This window comes from Lonchura striata, chromosome 9, assembly GCF_046129695.1.
Source record: "Lonchura striata isolate bLonStr1 chromosome 9, bLonStr1.mat, whole genome shotgun sequence".
Classification (NCBI taxonomy): Eukaryota; Metazoa; Chordata; class Aves; order Passeriformes; family Estrildidae; genus Lonchura; species Lonchura striata.
This window is the reverse complement of record NC_134611.1, coordinates 5,140,960-5,159,747: the sequence shown is the minus strand read 5'-3', so window position 1 is coordinate 5,159,747 and position 18,788 is coordinate 5,140,960. Positions and strand designations below refer to the sequence as shown.

The 18,788-nt window shown below is 59.0% G+C and overlaps 1 protein-coding gene across 1 annotated transcript; it reads left to right on the top strand.

Annotated features, from left to right (window-relative positions):
* Positions 1 to 1,100: 1,100 nt before the first annotated feature.
* Positions 1,101 to 16,276, top strand: LOC144246779 (uncharacterized). Its single transcript, XM_077785534.1, has 15 exons — positions 1,101 to 1,158; positions 2,604 to 2,891; positions 2,963 to 3,086; positions 3,199 to 4,134; positions 4,519 to 4,760; positions 5,586 to 5,731; positions 6,243 to 6,402; positions 7,886 to 7,968; positions 8,202 to 8,415; positions 10,109 to 10,303; positions 11,643 to 11,723; positions 13,154 to 13,204; positions 13,714 to 13,810; positions 14,358 to 14,448; positions 15,674 to 16,276. The coding sequence occupies exons 1-15, from the start codon at positions 1,101 to 1,103 to the stop codon at positions 16,274 to 16,276; spliced, it is 3,369 nt and encodes a 1,122-aa protein (XP_077641660.1).
* The last annotated feature ends 2,512 nt before the right edge of the window (positions 16,277 to 18,788 follow it).

The window sequence follows — 18,788 nt, the reverse complement described above, 5'->3', positions numbered from 1 at the left end:
GCAGGTATTGCACGGGGAAGGGTTTGGGTTGAAAATCAGCTTTTTTGGAGCTTTTACCGAGGACTCTGGCCTCCCTCCAGGGAAAGTTGCCATTCCTGCCAGCAGGTATTGCACGGGGAAGGGAAATGAGGGAGGGTGGCTTGGCTGGGTGCTCAGGAGAGTGGGGGTGGCAGGGCGGGCTCAGGGTCTGCTCTGTGACCCCAGAGGGGCCTGTGGGGAGGCTGGAGCCACCCCAGCCCCGGGGGATGCTTCCAGGGGGGTGCTTTCCTTGGAAAAGAGCAATATTCCCCCCCAGGAGCTGCATTTCCCAGTTCCTCACCAGTCTGTGCCATGGTGCTGGTTCCAGCCCCGCATCCAAGGCTGGAGAGGCTGGGATTTCTTTCCTGGGTCGTGGGAATGCTCCCAGAGAGGCTGTGGAGAGAGGCAAAGGGAAAAATTGAAGCAACTGTGGGATGCAGGCACAAGGGTGAATCCTTGGGGACGGCTGGGAAGTCCTGGCCTGGGATTTTGGGGCTGTCTCAAGGGCTTCGCTGCTGGGAAGAGCCTGGCTCAGCCTGGGCAGGACCTGTGGGAAAGATGTTATGGAAACGGGGAGTTTCTATCCCATAAAACCGTGTCGGAGCATCCGACCGCAGGACAAGCCCTCAGGGCAGCAGCCCCACTCTGGCCACCTTTAAAGAGATTTTTATTTTTTATGTTTAGCTGGAATTTCCTGACCCCATTGCCTCCTGTCCTGTCCTAACCAGGAGGAGTTTGCTCCCCCACCAGACATCGATCTGCCCCCCTTGAGCCCCCTCCTCTCCAGGCTGGGCACCTCCCCCAGCCTTCCCCCTCCTCCCGGGTGCTCCTGACCCTCGGGCACCTCTGGTGGGCTCATCCCGGCGTGCCCACACCTCTCGTGCCCCCTCGGGAGCCCTGCTGCCGGCGCTCGGGGTGGCTCCGGGCACAGGGGCGGCACCCCCTGCCCCCCAGCCCCACCTGCCCCGGGCAGGGCTGCTCCGATCCCCCTGCCACGACCCCGCCTCGCTGCCCCGTCCTGCTCCTGCCGGCAGGACGTGCTCCATGGTTTCTATCCCTCAGAGGATGCTGCAGCCCAGCCCATGGCGGGCTCCGGCCAGGCTCTGCTGCTGCCCGTCCTGCTCTGCTGCCTGTGCCCGGGTGAGTGGCAGTGCCAGGGCCACCCGCTGCTGGCAGCCCTGCGCCTGCATCGGGGGTGGGAACGGGACCATTACAGAGCTGGGGGGTTTGAGGGGAGCATTGCGGGGTGGGGGGACCCCTGTCCTGCAGCTCCTTCTCCTTCCCTCTCCCCTCCTTGGAGCGGGGCCATTCCCAGACTCCTGGGGCCATTCCCAGACTCCCAGAACCATTCCCAGACTCCCAGGGCCATTCCCAAGCTCAGGGGCCATTCCAAATCTCCTGGGGCCATTCCCAAGCTCCCAGAACCATTCCTAAGCTCCTGGGGCCATTCCCAATCTCCTGGGGTCATTCCCAAGCTCCCAGAACCATTCCCAGGCTCTCGGGGCCATTCCCAGACTCCCAGAACCATTCCCAAGCTCCCGGTGTCATTCCCAATCTTCCGGGGCCATTCCCAAGCTCCCAGAACCATTCCAAATCTCCCGGGGCCATTCCCAAGCTCCCAGGACCATTCCCAGGCTCTCGGGGCCATTCCCGGGTGCTGCAGCCCCTGTGCCCAGCCCTGCCCCGTGCCCAGCCCAGCCCCGTGCCCAGCCCTGCCCCGTGCCCAGCTCAGCCCCGTGCCCAGCCCTGCCCCGTGCCCAGCCCTGCCCCGTGCCCAGCTCAGCCCCATGCCCAGCCCTGCCCCGTGCCCAGCCCAGCCCCCTGCCCAGCTCAGCCCCGTGCCCAGCCCTGCCCCGTGCCCAGCCCTGCCCCGTGCCCAGCTCAGCCCCATGCCCAGCTCAGCCCCGTGCCCATCTCTGCCCCGTGCCCAGCTCAGCCCCGTGCCCAGCCCTGCCCCGTGCCCAGCTCAGCCCTGCCCTTTCCAGGAAGGGCAGATGGAGCCGATAGCGCCCGAGAGCCGGGGCCGCTGCACAGCTTCATCTGATAGGGAAGGGCAGCGCCCCCGCCGCCCTAATCTTGGGGATCAGAGCTCGGAGAGCGCCGGTTATTTCCCTGCGCTCATTTAAACATCAGAACAAACCTCAAAGGGGTGAAAGAGGCGGCTCGGGCCCTTTCTGAGGGGCCGGGATGAGTCAGCGGGGCCGGGGCGCTGCTGCGGGCGGGGGGTTCACCCCAGCCCCGGCCCGGCCCGGCTCGGCCTGGGAGGGACCTCGGAGCTCACGCAGAGCGCTCCCAGCCCTCCCCAGCCCGGCTTCGGACACTTGCGAAGCGTCCAGGGGCAGCCCCAGCTCCTCTGGACACGCCGTGCCAGGGCCTGCCCACCCTCGGGGGGCACAGTTCCCCCCGGCATCACTCGTGCCCCCCGGTGTACCCGTGTCCCGCGGGGTTAGGGGTGAGCAGGGCGGGCTGCGACCCCTCGCTGCAGGATCCAGCCGTGCTGCTGCGGCATTGCAGGGAGCGGAGCAGCCCCGGGACAGCCCCGGGACAGCCCCGGGACAGCCCCGAGCGCACCCGCTGTGGCGCAGGTGCTGCGAGCGCGGAGTGCAAGGGGCGCGTGTGGATCGAGCCCGCGGCGGTGGTGCGGATGGGCTCCGACATCTCCATCGGCTGCCGCTCCTGGCTGGGCTGTCCCGGGGAGCAGCTCCTCATCCTCCTCGACTACAGCCCCGCCGAGGGCAGCCCGCTGGCCCTGCCCGGCGGCGCCGCGCTGCTCCGGCTGCGCCGCTTCCAGGCGCCCTCCGCCACCGTCACCTGCTTCTCCCGCTGCGCCCGGAGGGACCGCCTGGTGTGCGGCACGGAGCTCCGGGCGGGCTGTGAGTGCCGCCGAGCCCCCGGCCCCGCCGAGCCGGGGTGGCCGCGGCCTCACCCGGCCTCGCCCCCGCAGACCCCCCGGACCCCCCCGGCAACCTGAGCTGCGCCATCGCCGAGGGCTCGGAGCGCCTGCAGTGCGCCTGGGATGAGGGGCGGCTCACGCACCTGCCCACCCGCAACAGCCTCCACCTGCGCAGGTGAGGCCGCGGGGGACGGCGGCCCCGCTGGCAGCCCCGGTGGCAGCGCCGGTGACAGCCCCGGTGACAGCGCCGGTGGCAGCCCCGGTGATATTCCCGGTGACATGCCCAGTGACAGCCCCGGTGGCAGCCCCGGTGGCAGCCCCGGTGGCAGCGCCGGTGATATTCCCGGTGACATGCCCGGTGACAGCCCCAGTGACAGCCCCGGTGACAGCCCCAGTGGTGGCAGCCCCGGTGACATGCCCGGTGACATCCCCGGTGGCAGCCCCGGTGACATGCCCGGTGATATTCCCGGTGACAGCCCCGGTGGCAGCCCCGGTGACATGCCCGGTGATATTCCCGGTGACATCCCCGGTGACATGCCTGGTGGCGGCAGCCCCGCTGACAGCCCCGGTGGTGGCAGCCCCGGTGGCAGCCCCGGTGACATGCCCGGTGATATTCCCGGTGACATCCCCGGTGGTGGCAGCCCCGGTGACATGCCCGGTGACATCCCCGGTGACATGCCCAGTAACAGCCCCGGTGGCAGCCCCGGTGACAGCCCCGGTGACATCCCCGGTGGCAGCCCCGGTGGCGGCAGCCCCGGTGACATCCCCGGTGGCAGCCCCGGTGGTGACAGCCCCGGTGACATCCCCGGTGGCAGCCCCGGTGGTGACAGCCCCGGTGGCGGCAGCCCTGGTGACATGCCCGGTGACATGCCCGGTGACAGCCCCGGTGGTGGCAGCCCCGGTGGCAGCCCCGGTGACATGCCCGGTGACATGCCCGGTGGCAGCCCCGGTGGCAGCCCCGGTGGCAGCCCCGGTGGCGGCAGCGGGGCTGCCGTGCCCCAGTTCCACTTCCTACCGCTCACGCTCTGTCACCTCCTGCCGCAGAGCCGCAGCTCCACCGCGGGGTGCGCTCCGCAGGACGGAGCCCCGGCGGCGCCCAGCTCACGTCCCGCCCGGCCCCGCCGCAGCTCCCGGCTGCTGGGGCTCCTCCGGGACAAGGGGAGGCTGAACCTCACCCTGCCCGAACCCCAAAACCCAAAGCCCAGCTTGAAGCTGAAGCAGAGGTGGTGCCTGCTGCACGGTGTGCCACAGTCCCACCCTGGGGTGCTCAGTGCCACCAAAGTCCCCATGGCACCACCCGGCATTCCACACCCCATCCCAGATGCCACGGCTGGCCCCCGTGGCACCACCTGGCAGGTTTCAGCTCTCCTGACTCACTTTTAAGGACATTAAATCCCATCATATGGAAGCTTTGTGAAGAAAAGGGACAAAGCTCCTGCCTAAACTTGCTTGGGATCAAACGGAACCATGCAGCCAGGAAGGAAGGAAAGAATTCCCTTCCCACTGTGAAAATATAAATCCCCAGCAGCAGCCAGGGAAGGGAATGAGCTTCCAGCTTGCTTTAGAGGTGACAAACGCCAGGTTTGGGGGTGGCTGTGACACCTCAGGAGCCGGGGTGGCGGTGCCAGCAGGGGGGTGGTGCTGGGACGGGCACTGACGGGGCTGCCTTCCTCTTCCAGAGTGCTGGCCCAGGATGAGGAGGATGAGGAGGAAAAGATCTTCCCTGCAGACTCACCTGTGCTGCTGCGAGAGCTGCACAACGACAGCCACTACTCGGTGTGGGTGCAGGCCAGCAACGCGCTGGGCACTGCCCGCTCGGCCCCTCGGCACCTCAGCCTGCAGGAGATCGGTACGGCCATCCGTCCATCCGTCCATCTGTCCGTCCATCTGTCCATCTATCCATCCATCTGTCCATCCATCTATCCATCATTCCATCCATCTGTCCATCCGTCCATCCGTCCATCTATCCATCCATCTGTCCATCCATCCTTCATCCATCTGTCCATCCCTCCATCACCCATCTGTTGATCCTTCCATCCATGCCTCCATCCATCCCTTCCTCTGTGGCTGTCGAGGCAGGATGGGAATGAGGAGACTCTGATCAGAAGGCTGCTGAGAGTAAAACTCTGGTTTATTCAAAATCCACTGCTCTTTTATACAGAGCTTCGTGAGGACCAATTCCTGAGAGTAAAATTCCCATTTATTCAAAATCCACTGCTCTTTTATACAGAGCTTCGTGAGGACCAACTCCATTGGTCCTGAAGTGAGAACAACGCAAACCATTGGTGTACAGTGCTTGACGCACAGTGACAGATTTTAACTATAAACAATGTGAATAACAGGAGATAAAGAATTATTTACATTCTTCTCCAGCTCTTTCCCTGGCTAGAAACTCTCCGTTTCTTCCTTTGACTGAATCCGAGTCCCACATCCCTCCATGAGCAGCACAGCGTGCCGGGGCTGTGCGTGGCCACCCTGCCCTGCAGCGCCGCTTTAGGGACAGTCCTGAGCGCAAGGACAGCCCCCATGCCATGCCATGCCATGCCATGCCATGCCATGCCATGCCATGCCATGCCATGCCATGCCATGCCATGCCATGCCATCCCATGCCATCCCATCCCATCCCATCCCATCCCATCCCATCGATCCCAGCCCACCCGTGCTGTCCCCGCAGTGGTTCCCGTTCCGCCCGTGATCATCGGTGCCGAGACCACGGAGACGTCCCCGGCCAGCACCAGGACGCGCTGGAGGAGCCGCAGCCGGCTGAGGAACGTGCACTGCGAGGAGCGGCACAGAGCCACGGGCACCCCGGCCTGGCACGTGAGACCCCCAGACCTGCCCTTCCCTGCCCCCCGGTGAAGAGATGCCAGTCCCGTTCCCGCTGGGAATATTTGGGGTGTTCCAAACTCACCCCTCTGCTCCGCCGCTGCTGGGGAACGCCAGCCCCGGCCGCAGGCGGAGCTGATGCCGTCTGGGACAGCAGGCGGCCTCGTGGGCAGGGTTATCTCAGCTTTTCCAGCAAAAAGATGGAATTCAGAATATTTCCAAACCTTCTGCTCTGCAAGGACAAAGCGCAGAATCCTGGGGGATGCTCAGAGGAAACCACGCAGGGGCAGGGATGGAAACGCCCCTGAGTGCTGCCAGGGCTGAGCCTGGACCCCGGCTGCCACAGGAGCCCCAAAACCTCCGTGGTGGCACCACCCCGGCGTGGCTGGGGGCTCCGGCTGTGCCCCGCGGGGTGGCACTGGGGGGGACAGGGTGGGCGCTGCCCGTCCCGGGGGCGGTGGGCACCCGCTGGTCCCGCTGCCCCAGCGCCCTGCTCGCCTCGCAGGTGGAGCCGTGCGACGAGGTGGCACCGGAGGGTCCCCGCTGGCGACACGAGCTGCAGAGCGACACCGAGTTCGTGTTCCAGGCCCGGTGCCGGCTGGGCACCGCGCACAGCCCCTGGAGCGCCTGGAGCCCCCCGTTCCTGTACCGCACCCCCGAGGCAGGTGGGCTCCGCGCCGGGGACACCCGCGTGTGCCATCTGCCAGGCCTGGCACGGCTGTCCCCACCCTGGAGGGCTTTCAAAGCGCCTGCGGACGTGGCACCTGGGGACACGGGGCGCTGGGGATGGCTGGGCTGGATGTTCCCAGAGGGTTTTTCCGACCGAGCGGATTCCACGATCCCCGGGGGGAAAAATCGCATCAGCCGAGGCAAATCCCGCTCCCCCCGAGCCAGCTCCGCCCATCCGCGCCAGCTGCTGGCCTCGGCATAGCCCGGGCACGGCGGGCTCGGCCACCCCGGGCAGCGCTGCCCTCCCGGCCCGGTGCCAGCGGGGAACCGGGGCCGGTCTCACCCCAAAAAGCGGCGCCCGCCGGGGCTCCCCGACTGCGCCCTTTGCTGTGCCAGCGGCGGAGCCCCGCTCGGGAGGGGCTTCCTGGGGGTGTGTGCGAGCCCCGGTGTCCCTCCGGTGTGTCCCGGTGTCCCTCCGGTGTGCCCCGGTGTGCCTCCGGTGTGCCCCGGTGTTCCTCCGGTGTGTCCTGGTGTCCCTTTGGTGTGCCCCGGTGTCCCTCTGGTGTGCCCCGGTGTCCCTCCGGTGTGCCCCGGTGTTCCTCCGGTGTGTCCTGGTGTCCCTCTGGTGTGCCCCGGTGTCCCTCCGGTGTGTCCCGGTGTCCCTCCGGTGTGCCCCGGTGTCCCTCCGGTGTGTCCCGGTGTCCCTTTGGTGTGTCCCGGTGTCCCTCCGGTGTGTCCCGGTGTCCCCTCGGGCTACCCTCCGGTGTGTCACGATATAACCCCCGGTGTGTCCCGGTGCCACCCCCGGTGTGCCCCGGTGTCCTCTCGGGGTGCCCTCCGGTGTGCCCCGGTGTCCCTCCGGTGTGTCACGGTGCCACCCCCGGTGTCTCACGGTGTCCTCTCGGGCTGCCCTCCGGTGTACTCCGGTGTGCCCTCGAGGTGCCCTCCGGTGTCCCCTCGGGGTGCCCTCCGGTGTGTCACGATATAACCCCCGGTGTGTCCCGGTGTCCCTCCGGTGTGTCCCAGTGTGCCTCCGGTGTGCCCCGGTGTCCCTCTGGTGTGTCCCGGTGTCCCTCCGGTGTGTCCCGGTGTCCCTCTGGTGTGTCCCGGTGTCCCTTTGGTGTGTCCCGGTGTCCCTCTGGTGTGTCCCGGTGTCCCTCCGGTGTGTCCCGGTGTCCCCTCGGGCTACCCTCCGGTGTGTCACGATATAACCCCCGGTGTGTCCCGGTGCCACCCCCGGTGTGCCCCGGTGTCCTCTCGGGGTGCCCTCCGGTGTGCCCCGGTGTCCCTCCGGTGTGTCACGGTGCCACCCCCGGTGTCTCACGGTGTCCTCTCGGGCTGCCCTCCGGTGTACTCCGGTGTGCCCTCGAGGTGCCCTCCGGTGTCCCCTCGGGGTGCCCTCCGGTGTGTCACGATATAACCCCCGGTGTGTCCCGGTGCCACCCCCGGTGTCTCACGGTGTCCCCGCTCCTCCCGCAGCCCCCGCCGCCGCTCCCGCCGTGTGGCGGCGCCTGGGCCCGGCCCTGCCGAACGGCAGCCGCGAGGTGACGGTCTTGATCAAGGTACGGAGGATCCGGGCAGCCTCCGGGAGTTTCGGCTCCGCCGCTCCTCCCCGGGCGGCCGCCGGTGCCGCCCGCCCCGAGCATCCCTCGGCGCGGCGGGGACGGGGGAAAACGCCGGCCCGGAGCCGAACCTCATCCTTGCCCGACGTGTCACCGGCGGGGGGACAGCCGGCTGTCCCGGCCGGGTGCCCCGGTGTCCCACGGCTCAGAGCTGCGTTGCTGTCGCCCTGCAGCCGCTGGCAGCCCGGGATGCCCGCGGGAGGATCCTGGGCTACGCCGTGAGCGCCGAGAGCGCGGCGGGAGCGCGGCCGCTGTGCCGCACGGCGGGCACCGAGTGCACGGTGCTGGTGCCGCCGGGAGCCCGCGGCCTCCTCGTCACCGCCCGCAACTCCAGAGGGGCTTCCAGCCCCGCCAGAATCCCCCTGAGCCGGCCTGAGGCTCGGGAAGGTAGGGGGGCACCGGGGGACGGCAGCGCACCCGGACTGCAGGGAAAGGCTGGGCTGGGCACGGCTGAGTGGGCACAGACACCTCCAGACAAGTGCCCTGGAGATGCTCCCCAGCTGGATGTGGAATCGTGGAATTCTGGAGTGGTTTGGGTTGAGAGAGACCTTAAAGCCCAGCTCATTTCATTGTCCCATGGCAGGGACATCTCCCACTGTGCCAGGCTGCTCCAAACCCTCCAACCTGGCCTTGGGCAGTGCCAGGGATCCAGGGGCAGCCCCAGCTGCTCTGGGAATTCCATCCCAGGGAACAATTCCCAATTCCCAATGTCCCATCCATCCCTGCCCTCTGTCAGTGAAGCCATTCCCTGTGTCCTGTCCCTCCATCCTTGTCCCCAGCCCCTCTCCAGCTCTCCTGGAGCACCTCCAGGCTCTGGAATCTCAACCCTTCACCTCCTAAAGCAACAAACTTATTTTTAAGTTTGCCTTGCCCGTGTTGGCTGGCAAAGCAAAGGGTGCCAGGCTGCCCCTCTGCTCCAGAACTGCTCCTGCAGCCTCTGCCAACCCCCACTGGGAGCTGGGTCCTTTCAAACTGAAAAAGAAGTGGGAAAAAAAATCCTTTTAGGACAACCATAGGGTCCCTGTGCCCCGGGCTGTGGTTTTCCCCACAGCCATGCTCTGCCAGTTCTGAAAAACGTCTCTGAATGAGCAATGGGAGAGGAAAGTCCCATTCAAGCTGAGGACAAACACATGACTAAAAAGAAACTGAATAGAAACAAGGTGGAAAAACCTCTCTAAGCTCTGATGCTTATCAGAACCGTGCACGTTTCTGGTAAGCGGCGGCAGGTGACGTGGCAGAGCCGATGGTGCGGGGTTGGGGATTGGCAAGCACAGAGCTCCACATCTGGCTGGGCACGAGCACAGCTGGCCAGGAGGGCACCTGGGCTCTGCCAGCCACAGCGTGGGCACAGCCCCAGGGCAGTGCCCCGTGCTGGCAGCGCTGGGGACAGAGCTGGGGGCACCACCCAGGAAGGACAGCGAGGGGTGGGAGCGTGGGCAGGACAGGGAATGGAGCTGGGAAGGGGCTGGAGAATCCCTGAGGAGCTGGGAAGGGGCTGGAGAATCCCTGAGGAGCTGAGGGGGCTGGAGAATCCCTGAGGAGCTGAGGGGGCTGGAGAATCCCTGAGGGAGCTGGAGAATCCCTGAGGGAGCTGGGAAGGGGCTGGAGAATCCCTGAGGAGCTGAGGGGGCCCAGCCTGGAGCAGGGACAGGAGGAAAGGGAACGGCCCCAGGCTGGGCCAGGGCAGCTCAGGGTGGATATTGGGGAAAATTCCTTCCTGAAAAGGTTCTCCAGCCCTGGCAGAGCTGCACAGGGCAGGGGTGGAGACCCCATTCCAGGAGGGATTTAAAACCCCTCTGGATGTGGCACTTGGGGACATGGGGCAGTGGTGGCCTTGATCTTTAAGGTCTTTTCCAACCTAAATAATTCTATGAAATACAGGTCAATACATAAATATATATATAAATATATATATATATAGCGTGTTTATATACAAACCCACCATATTCTGTAGTCCCCTGGTCACCCTTCACTTTTCAAACCCTTCCAGAAAAGGCACGTTTGTCCTGGGCTGGGCTGGCCCTTCCCAGTCTCCAAGGACGAGCTGGGGGTGACAGCTCCCTGCCCTCTTTCTCCACAGAATTCCCAGCCCCGGAGGCCGTGGAGGTGAAGGCCGAGCAGCAGGGCAGGTTCCTGGTGCGGTGGCAGCCCCCCCGGCACCGGAGCCCCCCGCTCTGGTTCATCCTGGAGTGGGTCTCCAGCTCCCAGCAGGGCCAGCAGGAGCAGCACTGCTGGGAGAGAGTGTCCCAGTGGGAGACGCACACCTACATCCAAGGTAGGGCAGCCCAGGAGCCCCTTCTGTGGGTGGCACAGCTCAGTGGGGCCTCATCAACCCAAACCGGGACCTTATCAACCCAAATCAACCCAAACCGGGACCTTATCAACCCAAATCAACCCAAACCGGGACCTTATCAGTTCAAATCGGGACCTTATCAACCCAAACCGGGACCTTATCAACCCAAATCAACCCAAACCGGGACCTTATCAGTCCAAATCAGCACCTTATCAACCCAAACCGGGACCTTATCAACCCAAATCAACCCAAACCGGGACCTTATCAACCCAAACCGGGACCTTATCAACCCAAATCAACCCAAACCGGGACCTTATCAACCCAAACCGGGACCTTATCAACCCAAATCAACCAAAACCGGGACCTTATCAACCCAAATCAGCACCTTATCAACCCAAACCGGGACCTTATCAACCCAAACCGGGACCTTATCAACCCAAATCAACCCAAACCGGGACCTTATCAACCCAAACCGGGACCTTATCAGTTCAAATCGGGACCTTATCAACCCAAATCAACCCAAACCGGGACCTTATCAGTCCAAATCGGGACCTTATCAGTTCAAATCGGGACCTTATCAACCCAAATCAGCACCTTATCAACCCAAACCGGGACCTTATCAACCCAAATCAGCACCTTATCAACCCAAACCGGGACCTTATCAACCCAAATTAGCACATTATCAACCCAAATCGGGACCCCATCGACCTCAATTGGGACCCCATCAACCCAAATCAGCACCTTATCAACCCAAATTGGGACCTTATCAACCCAAACCGGGACCTTATCAACCCAAATCAACCCAAACTGGGACCTTATCAACCCAAATCAACCCAAATCGGGACCTTATCAACCCAAACCGGGACCTTATCAACCCAAATCAGCACCTTATCAGTCCAAATCGGGACCTTATCAACCCAAATCAACCCAAATCAACCCAAATCAACCCAAATCCCTATCAAGGCAGCTTGGTTTGAATTTGAGCCCCTGCCCGCTTGTTTCTGGGGGGCAGCGGGGCCACGAAGAGCCCTTAGGGAAGGAGGAGGAGGAGATTTGGAGATTTGGAGATTTGGAGATTTGGAGATTTGGAGATCTGAGGGCGGACAGCGGGATTTGGGTGCCTGGCTGAAGGGAAGGAGGGGATGGCGAGGGGAAGAAAATGAAGAAACGGAATTCCGAATTCGTCTGGTGGAACGCCACCAGAGCCACCAAGGCCCAGCTGCTGTCCCCAGCAGCGAGGAGCCCCTGGCCCAGCCCGGGGTGGTCCCGGCAGGCAGAACCCCGGGGCTGGAGGCAAATTTTGGGGGGCTTTTCCCAGCAGGGCCGGCGGCCGGAGCTGCCCCACATGTGTCGCTGTTCGCAGTGTACCCCGACGGGATCAGCGCGCCCAGCTCCAGCCCAGGTGAGGAAAATGAAAATCCCCTGCCCGGGAAACAATAAAAATTCTCCTGGCCAGGAAAAAATAAAAATTCCCTGCCCAGGAAAAAAAAAAAAATTCTCCTGGCCAGGAAAAAAATAAAAATTCCCTGCCCAGGAAAAAATAAAAATTCTCCTGGCTGGGGAAAAAATAAAAATTCCCTGCCCAGGAAAAAAATAAAAATTCTCCTGCCCAGGGAAAGAATAAAAATTCTCCTGGCCAGGGAAAAATAAAAATTCTCCTGGAAAAAAAAAAAAAAAAATTTTGCCACTCCTCCCCACAGCCTCAGCTCCAGGGAGTTCCTTGGGGTAGGAAAAGGGCAAAACCTGCCCGAGCAGGGCAGAAATAGAGAGGTTTAATCAATGTATTTGTGTAAAACCCAACTCAGATAGGAAAAAAAAGGGTTTAATCAATGTATCTGTGTAAAACCCAACTCAGATAGGAAAAGAGAGGGTTTAATCAATGTATCTGTGTAAAATCCATCTCGGGCAGGAAAAGAGAGTGTTTAATCAATGTATTTATGTAAAAAGGGAGGGTTAATCAATGTATTTGTGTAAAACCCATCTCAGATAGGAAACGAGAGGGTTTAATAAATATATTTGTGTAAAACCCATCTCAGGTAGTAAAAGAGAGGTTTAACCAATGAATTTGTGTAAAACCCATCTCAGGCAGGAAAAGAGAGGGTTTAATCAATATATCTGTGTAAAAAGAGAGGGTTTAATCAATGTATCTGTAAAACCTATCTGTAAAACTAATGTATATGTAAAACCCATCTCGCAGGAAAAGAGAGGGTTTAATCAATGTATTTGTGTAAAACCCAACTCAGATAGGAAATGAGAGGGTTTAATAAATATATTTGTGCAAAACCCATCTCAGGCAGGAAAAGAGAGGCTTTAATCACTGTATCTGTGTAAAAAGAGGGTTTAACCAATGTATTTGTGTAAAACCCATCTGGAGCTGGTCTTTGCTCCCCTGCACAGACCTAAAACACCCCAAAAGCTCCTTTTCCACCAGCAGATGCCCCGGTGGAGCCGTTGTCCCTTTCTGTGGCAGAAAAGCGAGGCTGCACACGCAGGGCTCCCAATAAAACGTGACAGAGAAAGCAAAACCCTCCTACCTGGAGTGGGAGTCCCAGGAGGCCCCGGGAGCGCTGGTGGGAAACCACGGAGCACCCCAGGGTGACTCCATCCTTGTCCTGGGTGCCGTGGGGAAGATGCTCCGTGGGTGGGGACAGGCGCCGATCCACGTCTCACGGAATTTTGGGGACGCTGCGGAGAGGCAGAGCAGGAGTTACTCATTGCTCCAGGGAGCTGAAGTGTTCTCCTTACGCCGCTGTTATTTTTCTAAAGAGCCAAGCCAGGTTTTGTGTCACCTCCAGACTCAGCACAGCCACTTTTTGTCCCTCTCTGTTGCAGCCCCTGCGGAGGAGCCGCTCCTGGGCAGCAGCTACAGCGAGATGTCCCAGGGTAAGGAGGCAGCTGAGCCTGCCTGAGCCAGGATTTCCCTGCCACCAGTGGGCTTCAACCCCAGCACCTCCTGCCAGGGGGAGCTGAGAGCTCCTGGACGCTCTGCAGAGCCCAGAGCCCATAAATGAGATTTTTCCCCAGGTGCTCTCAGGGGTGAGCAGCACCCGCAGAAGGCGAGCTTTGAGTTTTGCTTTCTAACGGGGTTAAAACAGCACCTCCAGCCCAAGGGAAACATCAAACCCAAACCAGGAAAATATGGAATTAACCTAGGCAAGAGGCTGATTGCATCCTACAGGTGGAACCAGGGGCTTGTTTCTGCATTTCCCACCCGTTTGGGGATGCTCTGCTCTCACATCCTCTGGTGAAGGTCACGCTCTGTTGCAGCTCTTAAACCAAAAGCAAAACCAGCCCGGGCTGAGGAATTCACATCAGCATTTCTGGCAGCTGGGCTGGGAACTGGTGAGTGGGAATCTGAGGCCACGACCTCCTCCCTCTCCATCCTCCTGCAGATGATGACATCCGAGTTTTCCTGGGACTGAGCCTCAGCATGGTGGGATTATCAGTTCTTTTTGCAGTTGTGATGTTTAAAAAATCACTCAGGAAAAGGTATTCCTTTCTGCTCCGTATCTTCTTTCCTTCTTTCTAATTCATAATTTTTTTTTACCCTTTTTGGGGGGTTTTTCTGGGTTGTTTTTTTCTTTTTTTTATGTGTTTTTTTTTTCTTTTTTTTTTTTTGGGGTATATATAAGACATATAACATTTCTTGGGGGATATTTTAAAATCAACTAGAGAGTATGTAGAAGACACATAACATTTCTTGGGGGATATTTTAAAATCAACTAGAGAGTATGTAGAAGACACATAACATTTCTTGGGAGATATTTTAAAATCAACCACAGAGTCCTTTTCACCTCAGCCTGAGGGCGATGTCACACATTTTTCCTGCTGCCATATGAAAAGACTTTTGGTGCTCTAAGCCAGAGACCAACCAAAAATAAGTCAAATAAAGCAGAAATTGGTGAAATCAAAGAATGGGGAACCCAGGCTGGGTGTTCTTCACGTGTCCTTCCTAGCCAGGCGCTTCCACGCGGCGTGAGGAATATCCGAGTAATGCACTGGAGTAAAATTTGGTTTTTTTTCCCGTCTGGTGAAGGACCAAGGCCACGCTGGTGTCCCTCTTGCCCAAGTGGCTGGTTGAAGACTTTCCCCACGTGGAGAACAGCGCCGTGGTGAAGTCGCTGCAGGTGAGGGCGCAGCGACCCCCTGGCTTTGCTCCCCCTCGGATTCAAGCTCAGCTTTGTGGAATTATCCATGTCGGAAAATCCCCCTGAGACCACCGAGCCCAAGGTCCCCCAGCGCTGCCCCGTGTCCCCGAGTGCCACTTCCACGGGGATTTTAAATCCCTGCAGGGATGGGCACTCCACCCCTGGGCCTTTCCACAAAGGAATTTTCCCTAAAAATCCAACCTGAATCTCCCCTGGCACGACCTGGGGCCACCTCCTCTGCTCAGGTTCCCCGTGAGCTGGGAGAAGGCAGCGCGCGAGGAGCAGGGATGGGAGAGGATTCCCTTCTGGACTGGGAGCGGCCCAGGAGTCATTCCCAGGAATCATTCCCAGGGATCATTCCCAGGAATCATTCCCAGGAATCATTCCCAGGAATCATTTCCCAGGGATCATTTCCAGGAATCATTCCCAGGAATCATTCCCAGGAATCATTTCCAATAATCATTTCCCAGGGATCATTCCCAATAATCATTTCCCAGGAATCATTTCCCAGGAATCATTTCCCAGGGATCATTCCCAGGGATCATTTCCCAGGAATCATTTCCAGGAATCGTTTCCCAGGGATCATTCCCAGGAATAATTTCCAATAATAATTTCCCAGGAATCACTTCCCAGGGATCATTTCCCAGGAATCATTCCCAGGGATCATTCCCAGGAATAATTTCCAATAATCATTTCCCAGGGATCATTCCCAGGGATAATTTCCCAGGAATCATTTCCAATAATCATTTCCCAGGGATCATTCCCAGGAATCATTTCCCAGGGATCATTTCCCAGGAATCATTCCCAGGGATCATTCCCAGGAATAATTTCCAATAATCATTTCCCAGGGATCATTCCCAGGGATCATTCCCAGGAATCATTTCCAATAATCATTTCCCAATAATCATTTCCAATAATCATTTCCCAGGGATCATTCCCAGGGATCATTCCCAGGGATCATTTCCAATAATCATTTCCAATAATCATTTCCCAGGGATCATTCCCAGGGATCATTCCCAGGGATCATTCCCAGGGATCATTCCCAGGGCCGGCCTGGCTGAGCAGTTTAAAGCCCCGCTCCCCATTCTCTGGGGGCAGCCCCGGGCTGGCAGCGGCCCCGCGGCTCATCCCGTGCCCTGCTGGCACCACAGCCCTGCTGGCACCACAGCCCTGCTGGCACCACAGCCCTGCTCCCTTTGCCCAGGACAAGGCTGACTTCCCCGGTGCCAGCCTCCAGGAGCCCTTCCTGGCCCCCGCTGACCCCGCCGTCACCGAGGTCCAGGAGGTGCCACCGCAGGAGCGGCCCCGGAGCCTGGGGGACACCAAATCCAGGCCGGAGGAGCCCAGGGAGGTGCCAAGGACCGTGGTGGCCCCCAGCACCCCGTGCGCAGGGCAGCTGGGTGCCTACAAACCCCAACTCTCCGACGGGAACAGCTTGGGATACGTGGCTGCCGGGATCTACCGGGCACAGGCGCCCGCGGCCGCGCCGCAGCCGGAGGTGGGGATGTGCTGCCAGGACTACAGCAGCTCCGTCCCGCGGCTCTGGGAGCAGCAGGGAGGGACCCCCGAGCTGTTCCTGCTGGAGAAGATCAACCTGGTGCTCAAGAGCAGCCTGGGGTTCCCCGGGCACGCGGGCCACGGAGCCGTGCCCGAGCAGCGCTGGGAGCCACCCGGAGATGGCCCCCAGCAGATGCTGGTCCCCAAGGAGCTGCTGTCCTGCCTCCGGGCCACCAGCGGGGAGGCTGGGGGTGCAGACCCCCACACAGCATGGCAGGGCTGTCCTGAGAGCAGCTGGAATTGGGGATAAACCCTGGAGCAGTGACCCAGCGTCAGGATCGCCCAGGGGAGAGGCAGAGCAGAACTCCCGGGTGGAATTCTGCCCTCTTACTGCACTGCGGGTTCTTGGGGCTGCCTGGGGATCTGGAGCCAGCAAATCCCAATGTGGACCTTACCTCACACTGGCAGAAGCAAAAAAACCCAAAAAGGGGTGGATTCCTGGAATGCCAAGCAGGAGATTCCTGCAGGGTGCGATAACTTCAATTACTGCTCAGCATCGTCCTCGTGTTAAAGGCTTGGAGCACTTCATTCCCAAATGTTTGGAGCACCTCATTCCTAAATGTTTGGAGCACTTCATTCCCAAATGCTTGGAGCACTTCATTCCTAAATGTTTGGAGCACTTCTTCATTCCCAAATGTTTGGAGCACTTCATTCCCAAGTGTTTGCAGCACTTCATTCCCAATGTTTGGAGCACTTCATTCCCAAGTGTTTGCAGCACTTCATTCCCAATGTTTGGAGCACTTCTTCATTCCCAAATGTTTGGAGCATTTCATTCCCAAATGTTTGGAGCACTTCATTCCCAATGTTTGGAGCACTTCATTCTCAAATGTTTGGAGCACTTCATTCCCGAATGCTTGGAGCATTTCATTCCCAATGTTTGGAGCACTTCATTCCCAATGTTTGGAGCACTTCATTCCCAAGTGTTTGCAGCACTTCATTCCCAAATGTTTGGAGCATTTCATTCCCAATGTTTGGAGCACTTCATTCCCAAGTGTTTGCAGCACTTCATTCCCGAATGCTTGGAGCATTTCATTCCCAAATGTTTGGAGCACTTCATTCCCAAGTGTTTGCAGCATTTCATTCCCAAATGTTTGGAGCACTTCTTCATTCCCGAATGCTTGGAGCACTTCATTCCCAAAGGTTTGGAGCATTTCATTCCCAAATGTTTGGAGCACTTCATTCCTGGAGCTAATTGCAGTTCAAATGGATAAAAAAATCCCTCAGACATCCTGGCAGAGAAGTGGAAAGTATTTTGGGATTGCTCCTGATGAACACCAAGGAGGATTTATGAGTCACACGGCTACCAAGAACAGGGAATCTTTTCTGCATTTCATTTTCCTCCCATTCCCAATAAAAACCCACTCAGGTAAGAACAAAGCTCCACCTTCTGCCAGGCTGATTTAAGATCCCTCTGGATTGATCACTGGCCAAATCCTTCCCTTTGGATGAGGGATTTATCATCTCACAGAGCTTTGTCACACTCAGCCTCACAGTGTGGCACAGGAAAATGGGATTTATCAGGCACATGAGCATGGATTTGGATCTTTGGGCACCCAGAAGGCGAAACACAGCAGTCTCCTTCCTTCAGCAGCCCTGAAACCATTTCCAGGTGTTCTGGGATATACAAAATATTCCCCAATTTTTTTTTTTTCCATTTTTCCTAGGCAATGTGAGCATTTCTCCATCAGCTGTTGCACAAATGGATTCATTTTGTTGTTTGTCCTCAATGCTTCCAAACCTCCCTGGTGTGTGCCGTGCTTGTTCCGTGCCCCCAGAATTTCCAGAGGAGCAGTGGGCTGGCGAGGAGGGGAGGATTCTTCTTCAGAAGCAGCAAACAAACACAGAAATGTTGAGTGTGGCGTGGCAGGGAGCCTAAAATGAAAAGAGAGAGAGCTGCCTGAGCAGGAAGGAAGTTGTACAAGACTCTGAACAGCCCAAGCGTGAGGTGGGGAAGGTTTTTTTTCTTTCAGAGTCCACATCCTGAGACTTGTGCTGCTCTTTCACCGAGCTGCCAAACCTCCAGGGGGGAGATGCTCCTCTGGTCCTGCTCTCCAGGGAGCTGCTGGGAGGATTTCCAGCCCCACGAGGGAGCCCTGAAAGCAGAGCTGCACAGCTCTCCCAGATGGATGGAGAATTCCCAGCTCCCACCATGGATGGACACCAGAGAGCCACCAGTGCCACCTCCCACTGATCCCTGGGGAAAAGGGGAATATTTCTGCTAATAAAGGGAATCTTTCTGCTAAAGGAAATGTCTCACAGGGTGCCCAGAGCAGCTGGGGCTGCCCCTGCATCCCTGGCAGTGCCCAAGGCCAGGTTGGACAGGGTTTGGAGCAGCCTGGGACACTGGGAGGTGTTCCTGCCATGGCAGGGGTGGGGTTGGATGGAATTTAAGGTCAAACCCAAACCATTCTGGGATTCTGTGATCCCAAACACCATCCCAGGCTGCTCCAAGCCCCATCCAAGCTGGCCTGGAACCCTTCCAGGGATGGGGCGTCCCATGAATCTGATCACAAAGCGACTCCCAGCTGATTTATTTTAATTCTCAGGGTTCCCTCCTTCCCTCAAATATTACAAACCCCCTCATTTCCAATACCAGGATTTTCTATCTCCTGTTTTAAGCTTGGTTTTACCGTTGGCAGTTGGATGCAGTGCCAGAGATCCTCGCTCGTTGTTTATCAGCTCAGGAATGAATCCATTATTTTCACAACCCACGGAGATGCACCGCGGTGCTGTCTCATCACTAGCAAAGTTCTGACCAAAAA